The 9682-nt window shown below is 41.4% G+C and overlaps 1 protein-coding gene across 2 annotated transcripts in view; it reads right to left on the bottom strand.

Annotated features, from left to right (window-relative positions):
* Positions 1 to 2549: 2549 nt before the first annotated feature.
* KDM1A (lysine demethylase 1A) overlaps positions 2550 to 9682 on the bottom strand; it is a 52772-nt gene continuing 45639 nt past the window's right edge. For both annotated transcript variants that reach the window (XM_068917630.1, XM_068917632.1), the window contains 3 exons: positions 9196 to 9323; positions 6297 to 6443; positions 2550 to 3487 (listed from right to left, as the gene is read on the bottom strand). In XM_068917630.1, the coding sequence (XP_068773731.1) occupies positions 3302 to 3487; positions 6297 to 6443; positions 9196 to 9323 (461 nt within the window). In that variant the 3' untranslated portion in view covers positions 2550 to 3301. The remainder of the gene's footprint in view (positions 3488 to 6296; positions 6444 to 9195; positions 9324 to 9682) is intronic.

Here is a 9682-nt window from a genome sequence, read left to right as displayed (position 1 = left end):
AGAAGAGCTTCTGATGAGGGCTGCAGTAAGTTATATTGTTCCAGGTAGTCTCAGCTGCTTAGTTTAACCAGAAGAACCTAGAGAATCCAATTCTCTCATCTGCTCTGGTTTACATGTTTTTCAATAAACCCTTTCTCCCCTCTAGGGCATGGAAGAAGTTATTAGTTACAATCCACCTCCAAAACAGAGTGCCTGACATAGCTTTGGGTCCTTTTTTCTTTCCTTCCTTGCACCCCACTTTTCCACTCAATTAACACGTTCCTCTCTAGCTGCCAGGCTGGCCACAAGTCCCTGAGAGTAGCTATAAAGTCTCACCTTTCAACAAACTGCTAAAATGCTGGTAGGCCAGCTTTCACTCTTCCTGTACTAAGGAGACAATCCATAAACAGAACTCACCAGATGAGAGAAAAACTGAATGCCAGATGTTGACACACTGCAAGCAGAAGTGACTTAAACAGCTCTCCTCTGCCAGGCATCCACACACAACTCAAAGAAAACAGTCCTTTAAGATCACCTTTAAGATAATCAGTTGCTCAACACTATCCATTCTTGCTGCAGGATGTCATTACACTCCGATCCAGGGCCAATCTACTTGAAAATCACACCAGTGAGCACAGCAAGCAACTCCTGATGCAAACATTTTTCTCAATGTTGAATACCAGTTCATAACTGGACAGTGCTGGAGCAGGTACACTCACCAAAATCTCAGCAGCTCTCAGAACTTTGATTTATCAACTCTGAGAGAGAAGATTTGCCACTCTGTCCCTCTATTCTACCCGTCAGCTGGGCTTGCCTTTTTTTTTTTTTTTTTTTTTTTTTTTAAAAACACCCAATACCTCAGTGTTGCAACAACCCTTTTATACAGAAGGAGCGCATCTGGATACCACAGAGTCCTGTTTTATAAATCCTGATTTTCAGCCATCACAATTTAGACACTTTGCTAGAGCACATAAGATGGGAGTACTCATGGCCAGGGTCACTAATCCTAATAGCAAACCACTCTACAAATATGGAGACACCCTTAGAGGCAGAAAGCCGGAAGAAAGGTGGTGACACCCCAGTTCCCAAATCTTTTCCTCATCTTCGGTCAGACTTTCCGAGCCAAGAGAATAGATCAGTTGTGGAGGGATTACAAAGGCTTGTTACCCTTTTGTCCTGGAATAAGCTTTCTCTGGGAAGTGCTGCAGATAGCCTTTTACCCCAACAGACTCCAGGGAGCCTTGAGTCTAAGCTTCTCAGTCATCCTTTGGACAACCTTCCTCCTTGCTCTGCTGGACTTCCAATTCCTGCTCCACCTTACTGGCAATTTCCTGACCAAGTATCACAAGGTCAGTCTTACCTCTTGAAGAAGAGGAGAGGATGAATAGTGTAGCTGAGGAGTACCCCTTTCTTGAAAGGGTCCAAGAGGCAACAAAATTTGCGAAGTTAGAGATACAGTGAGGACAGCATTATTTTAGACAGAGATAGCATTATTTTAGGGGACAGAGGATCCTCCCTTGGCATCAAATCAAAGCACTTCAAATGAGCTTAGCACTAGACACCTCGTGCCTACATTTAGGGACCCCCCAGCTATTCTAGGAAGAGGTTCCTCAAAAAAATCTCTGTAACATATTTACCAGGTAACACATGAAGTTAGTAAGCTCAACAGCTTGTAGTTCTAGAGCCTTCTAGAGAGCTCGAGGGATATAAGATAATTGGGCATTCGAGGCCAGCTTAGCTTGAGATTTAAGAGAGGGCGAAAGGCCTTTTGGCAGAAGGTTATCCATGTTCTGATGGATCAGAGGAAAGAATGCTTTCAGCATCCCCTGCTACCACAACATTGCTTGTCAGAAGGATTTCTTTAGGGGAAGCCCCCTAAGTGATTTCAACATGTAAGGAGAGAAACCAGGAGACAGACACTGTCAGGAGGGAGAAGGTTCCCCAGCTACAGTAGGGGAAATGATGCTAGAAGATGGAGGGTCTGCAGCCAAAGATGATACAGCAATAAACAACTAGGGCTGCAGTCAGGTGTGCATATATTTTCATGAGGAAGTAATGTGGGCAATGTAATTAGAGGGAGGAGCAGGAAACAAGAGAGGTACCAGTCCTGTAGTAGAACAGAAGGTACAAGGGCCTAAGGAAGTTGGGACAGACTGCACATACAACAAAACCAGGCTCAGAGAGAGTGAGCACAGTAAAACTAAAAAAGAAATATTAAGTACAAAGAAATTGGCCATGAACAAAGGACATGGGTAAGAAAGAGGAAAAAAGCTGCAGAGGGAGGGAATGGGGAAATTTGGAAACAATAAGAAAAGTCTAATGCTAACCAACAAAGGAAGGAGCAGGAAGAACCACCTAAATGTTTAAATAGGATGGGATTGCTCTGTGTGCTAGAAGGCAGCCATGCCCAGTCAATAAGAAGGAAAATATTTGGGAAAGCAGCCAAACCAAAGTGACTTTTGGAAGTGTAACGATGGGACTTGTAAGATCTTCTCACCTACTCAGGAAAAATGAAACACAGTCCTCCAAGCTTTGGAAGAAAACAAAACAAAACAACAGAACCCAAGGAGTCAAGAGATTAGGTCCTTTAGCTAGCTTACTGTCTAGGCAACATTGTTTCTATACAAAGAAATATGAATAATATTTCTAGTTTTTATCTTGCAAATATCCAGTTGTGACAGCTTCCTTTGTTGAAAGTATTTAATAAAACAGTATGCTTAGCACACTCTTCGGAATACCAACCTTCTTTCTAAAGCAGGATGCATATGGTGTAGCAGTCAATGGACACTGTGATTTGCTCTTACTGGCAGGGAGACAGTTGCAACAAATTTTCAAATGACAGATAAGACTGAGCAGAACTTGGCTGACAAATAATAATTTTTAAACAACAAGCAAGTTTGCATAAGTTTTACAGTAAGCTACTATGAGTAGCCACCAGCTTCTAGAGGAACCTTTTGTGCAATTACCAAACTGTAAATATATAAATAGGTAGAGAAAAAAACCTAAAAAATTCCCGCTGTAAGCTTGACTTTCAAGAAACGTATGCAGAGCCAAAAGAGTCCCTGACCAATTTGGCAGTAAAGACTTCTGTGTACATTGATGTTTCAAACAGTTATAAGAGATTTAATAAAAAAGGATGCCAAGACAAAGGTCAGGTAAATTTCTGTAAGGCCATTCTAACAGAAGTATTACACACCAACTCAAGGCTGAGTCCTTTCAGCAGACACTGTTACAGACCACAAAAATATCTTCATCCCGAGAAAAAATTCACAACAGCAGCGCTGTGGTTTCGTCACTCCTCTTCTGGTACCTTCTACTGCTCCTATATGCTGGCAGCTTGCTGTGTGGGGACCCCAGGTGTAGGCTGGCGAGGCAAAGTATACATGGCCCCAAGAAACTGGTCTGCAATGCGACCTGCTTCTCTCAGTCCACTCAGTAAAGCACCATGAACAGTCGCAGGATAGTTGCGAATTGTATGTTCTCCCGCAAAAAAAAGGCGAGGAATAGGCTGAGAAGGGGAACAGAAAACACACTGTTAAGACCTGTACACAGATTTAGTTCAGATTCCTTCAGATTCTGCAGGAAAAATATTTTTAAAAGAATTTTAGAAGTCCTCTAACCATATAGCAGTCTCCATAGCATGAAGTTGCTGCTTATGAAGTACAGCCTTCACAATGTATCAAGAAAATCTTTATATATCTTTCATTTCACAGGAGTATTTCATGTTTCTAATGACTACATGTGAGGAAGCACTTTCCAATTACTTGCCAATATCATTGTTTTAATATAAAGATAATAGAACTCTACTTTAAAAACAATTTCAGAACTAGATAGGCAGGAGGGGAGCCCACCAGCTGTATAGTGAAAAAGCATTTGAATGCTATATATACAACACTACAGAATCACAAAAATCACAGAATGGTTGAGGTTGGAAGGGACCTCTGGAGATCGTCTAGTCCAAATCCTCCCCCAACCCTGCTTAGGCAGGGTCACCTAAAGCCCATTGCCCAAGTCCCTATCCAGACAGCTTTTGAATATCTTCAAGGACAGAGACTCCACAACCTCTCTGGGCAGCCCTAGTGCTTAGTCAGTATAGATTTTTTTTTTTTTTTCCCCTCCTCTCTCTCTCTAACATTCAAACTGAACTTCCTGTGGTCCAGTTTGAGCCCATTGCCTCTTGTCCTGTTAGCAGGCACCACCGAGAAGAGTCTTCTTTTCACCTTCCATTCAGGTATTTATACACATTGATAAGATCCGCCCTGAGTCTTCTCTTCTCCAGATTCGACAGGCCCAGCTCTCGCAGCCTTTCTTCAGAGGAGAGATGCTCCAGTTTTTTAGCAGGAGACTCCTCCCTCATCTTAGTAGCCCTTCCCTGAACTTGCTCCAGGAGCTCCATTTCTTCTTGTACTGGGGAGCCCAGAATAGGTCACAGTACTCCAGGTGGGGCCTCACCAGGGCTGAGGAGAGGGCGAGGATCACCTCCCTCCACCTGCTGGCAACACTCTGCCTGATGCACCCCAGGATACCCTTGGCCTTCTTGGCCACAAGGGCACATTGCTGCCTCATGCTGAACTTGTTGCTCCCCAGGACTCCCAGGTCCTTCTCCGCAGAGCTGCTTTCCTGCTGGTCGGCCCCCAGCCTGTACTGGTGCCTGGGGTTACTCCTCCCCAGGGGCAGGACCCTGCGCTTGCCTATGTTGAACTTCAGGAGGTTCTTCTCCACCCAGCTCTCCAGCCTCTCCAGGTCCCGCTGAATGGCAGCACAACCATCTGCTGGTATATAGCCAAACAGATTTACCTATTTAAGATGAAAGAACTCTTCGATCCTGGCACATGAACTCTAGCACAATACAAGTGAAAGAAACTTATCCAGCATTTCACATGAATTAGCAGTTTCTCTCTTTAAACTGAGACCCCAGTCACCTATTGATAGCATTTTAAGTAGTAGGAGGAAAACTGAGCTTGCAATTCTATCCCTAGCTATGTTTATTAGTGACTTGAATCACTACAATAAGAATCTAAATAAAGTCAGAGCCCTACAGCCTCCTGCTGGTGTTTTCAGAATGATTTTTGCTTTCAAGGATTCCATCACTCAAAGGAGGCTGGAGACTACTCAAGCCTATATCGTGTTGGCTCCCAATTTGGAAGAGAACTTTTGCTTCCTTCTCCTCTCCCTCTGGTTTTCATCCTCTCTTCCCTATTTTATCCTCACTGAAAATATTTACAGCTAGTTCTCCAGAGGCACCCGTGCTTAAAATCTGCCTCTACTTTTTCAGTCTATGTATTTTTTACTGAGTATTTGTAAATGCCTTAAATAACTTCAGGATTTAGTGGGGAGCAGGTACTTTCTTAGTGAGAGACTTATTCTGCAAACACCCTGTGGTTTTAGAAACACGTAATATAAAATGGTGCAGACTCTGGAAGCCTTCATCATTTGCTCCAAGAAATTTTAGGGGAGAGGTGGGAGGAAATAGGTGAAGTGAATTTCCACTTCTAATCTTTAGAAGACAGTATTAGTAGCCAAGCACAGAACAGAAAACACTAGGCAACAGTAATGACAGTGCAAGGTGAAGCTCCATTTTCAAGGATCTGAAATAATCATTTCAAAACTGAACCTTCCTCTTCAGAATCTCAATGAAAAATTTGTGCCTAAAGTCCTAGAACATTTACATTGTGCTTAAAGTCCATTTTCCTGCTGGAAGCAAGACTGCAGTTAGGCCTGTGTTGGGTGGGGGGGGGGGGGGGGGGGGGGAAGAACTTTGAAACTGAAAAGTTTCTACACTGTGAACTGGAATACATTATTTATTTGTCTGCTTCTATGCCGATCTCGATGATAACTGCAACATATTAGCGTAAACCATCCCTCTTTGCTGTAACTCACTGAACTTCTAAGCATGCCTTCTTTGCAAAAAACAGAATATAGTAGTGTTAGCCACCTCCAGGGGTCTTTTTGTCTTAGAAAAATCCATTCAGTTGTCATGGGTTAAGTTTTGAAAAAAGCCACTGTGACTCATTTAAATACAGCAACGTACCACATAAATAAGCACTGTGAAATACAATGCAAGTACAACATTGTAATATTGTGTTCAGAACATTATCAAATTGATTTTCTGAATAAAAATGTTTGTTTTTTGCTAAATAGAAATGAGACCAAATCTGGGGAGGCAGAATTCCTGGATGGAAAACTGAATTTTTTACAGGTGCTAATCATTAGTGAGAAGACATGGGTTTCCTAAATTGCTGCTGTATATAAATGACTTAGGAAAAGCATCATATTTTTCGGAGGTACTTCTATGAAGAATTCAGAGATTCTCTCACCTGCGGAGCACCTGGAATGGCTGGTCCTGGAGTAATTGGCTGAGCCATCAAGTCATAGTCATTTCCAGAAGATCCAGCTGCTACATAGGAGTATGAACCCCGGGCCCAAGGATCAGCACGCCAGCGGGATACCACAGTCTCTTTGGGCTGAGACAAGAGAGAAACTTTGGTTGCAAGCTCTACAGTTAGTGTAAAATAATAAAAGTTGCAAACTGGAAGAATAGAAAAATACAAAGTCCTTAAGCTAATATTAATGGGGAACGCCACATTTATATTCCACAATAACAAGTACTATGGTAAATAACTTGTCTTCAGTGGCAGGAGCTTTAATCCATTGAGATGTATTGCCAGAACCTATTCTACATAGTTTCTGCACTAGAACTTCGACTCTGTAGTCAGCAGTAGAGGCATACTGTGTACATTTCCTCTGTTTCTTCTCCTATTACCAATATAAGGACAATGCCCACTTCTCACTCCTTTTCTTTCTTTCAACTACTTTCCTGATATATCTATGGTATAGGCCTCTAAGATCTATAAAATCATCTGGGAAAAATGACTGCATGATGGACAGCTACACAAACATCTTTATTTCTCCAGTCTGTCTGGTTTGCCAATGTACCGGTCATGAAGAAAGATATTCCACTGAAAGATGCAACACTGGGGGTACCATCAGAACTCAAAACAGTATCCCTCTAAGGCACAAGCAAGCAGAGTCAAGAGAAAAGGGGACATCTTCATAACCTTGTGAATGCAATACTGAAGACTGATGGTTCATAACCTTAAAATAGTAGCCCAGACTCTCTCCAAATTAGTAACTGAGTTTTAACAAGAACCACATCCTGTAAAAGTTCAAACACCAAGACAGGAACTTAATCCCCATGGGAATACAAAAGTATTTCATGGAATTGTCTCTACTTGAGCAGATCTTCTCAGGACAGGCTCTGTATGGCAAGGGAACTTTCCAGAAACTAGGAACAGTCCAGCATGCACCATGCCATGTCCTGGCAGGGGAAGTCTCCTGGGTCCCAGTACCAACAGATCTGAGAAAAATCTATCTGGGGCTGACCTAGCAGGACTAGATTTGATGCCCTCTGCTGAGGGAAAAGGCTCAAAGGACTAGGACAATGTCCCATGGTTTAAGGGGCCACTGGGAATTTGAGGTCACATTTCCCAATATGATCTGATGATTTAACTGAAGAAAACTCCCCATCACAACTTTCAGTACATTTTTAATCCAAGAGGTAAGACAACTGGTAAGCCAGCTTCCCAGACTGACTGCTTCTTGACAAAAAGGAAACCTCACATTTCCCTCCTGGTTAAATGGAGACCACTGTGATGCCACTGTACGTTATCACATGTATGTTTGACTATAAGAAAAGATTTTGAGGCATTTTATCTATTTCTTAGTTCTCTCTGGTAATCACTTAAGACTGCAACACTTCACAGGGAATAAAATCAGAATGAAATTTTGCTTCCTTGAGGTAGCCTTGAAGGTATGGCTAACGCAGACAATCATGAAGCAAAATTCAGAAGTACTGCTTCCCTGGTACCGAGACAGACAGCAGCCAGTCCAAAAAGCAAGTGTGGTGTTCATGTACCCTCCCACCCCATCCTGAAAATCAGCACTGTAATCAGAAATCCATATGAACAGGAGGAAGAAAGATGGTTAGAGGATAAAACATGTACTACAACACAGGTAGTAAAAAACTGGAATCTTTCTTACTCTATAGAGGACATAACTTTGCTGAGGCCAGTCGCTCAGCAAGATTGAAAAAGTTCCCATGTGTGGACGAACAGCAGAGGGAAAACCGGTGCTGTTTATCTTAGGGAAATGAAAATTGAAACCAGAAAGAGAAGACAAGATAGTAAGAAGAAAAAGCAAAGAAAAAAGGAGGATGGTTCACATTCCAATGAAATGTTGGTTTGGTTTAACTTTTCTACTTCCCCATTTTGAATAGTTGAGAGAAACTGCATTTGCACATTAAGCTCCTGTTCATATACTTGTTCATCAAATACAACAGATGAGATGTTTAATCCAGACTGATGAATGGGATCCAGGAGACAGGCTCCAGTAAATCTCTCCACTATCAAGTACTTGCAGCACACAAGCACCCAAAGTGAGAATATGCCTAAAATAATCACTTAAGAGAACTCACTTATCACAAACAAGGACTGCGTTCTCCTCTAAATGACTGATCATATACATAGTCATTCATGACGAGTGATTATCAGTTAATACACTGAAATATTTTTAAGAGTCTAGTAAGTTCTTTAAACATGATGTTTATCCACAGTGGAATTTATATTCAAGATTCTACTGTTTGTTCATGCGTGTTCACTTGAAAATCCTAGTAGAGAGTGGCCAATTTCTACAGCACTGGTAGACAGAAGACTCAAAATTAGTGTCAGAGAAAGATCTCGCTAAGAAATGAAACCATCTTCAGCAGGTTCAGAGAAGGAGCTGCTGATTTATCAGGAAGGCAAGCCTGGAATTTCCTTCTCTTGTGTTCTCAAGTCTGGGAAGTAAAAATCAACTGACCAAGCGCTTCCAAAATAAGAGATCCACTCATTAAGAAAGAACACTTACTGTCAGCGGGGAGGATGTGCCCATCATATGAAAAACTCTGATATAGACTGAGGGTGTTAAAGAGACTGATAATAGACTGAGGATGTTAAAGCTATATTCAAAGAGATCTATAACTATTCTACAATAAAGAAAATGAAGGGAACCTATTCCTCACATGAAGTATCAAACAAGTAAACAGTTTAATTCAGCAAATGATCATAAAAAACTAATATATTAAAGTTATCACATGCTTTTAATATTACTTTAGTATATAAAAATTCCAGTGGAGGAGAGCTTTGAGGAAAGTTATCCAAATGAGCTAGCTGTACTAACCTGTGGCACAGCACTACTGCCAAAGATGCCTTTGAGAATGGCAAGGCACCGCCCAACAATGACATCATCACTGATATTTTCCATGATCCCTGCTGCTTCTCCAGCTACTAAAGCCAACAAGATCGGTGCTAAGGAGGAGGGGAAAAAAATGAATCATGGAAAACTAGCATTTTAATCAGATAAATATTTAAAATCAAACTTTAATAAGCATGGAGCTGAAGCTAAGTCATCTGAAAAACAAACAAATAAATCAATCAAAAGTAGTCCTAAATCTTTCATCATCATTTGGAATTACCAAAATGAAGATAAATGACTATATATTATTGTACTGTTACAAAGTATCAGGACAACTGATGCATTAAAAATTAACACACTCTCTCTCATTAGGAAGGACAACAGGCAGAAGAGGTTTTCTTTAGTGAAGATAACACTTGTTTTAAATAGAAGATTCCACTGGGATTGAAGAGTCATCTGTGCTGCCTTTAAG

The sequence above is a fragment of the Struthio camelus genome, chromosome 23, assembly GCF_040807025.1.
Source record: "Struthio camelus isolate bStrCam1 chromosome 23, bStrCam1.hap1, whole genome shotgun sequence".
NCBI classification, from domain to species: Eukaryota; Metazoa; Chordata; class Aves; order Struthioniformes; family Struthionidae; genus Struthio; species Struthio camelus.
Note: the sequence above shows the minus strand (reverse complement) of the source record. Positions and strands in the feature narration are given on the sequence as shown.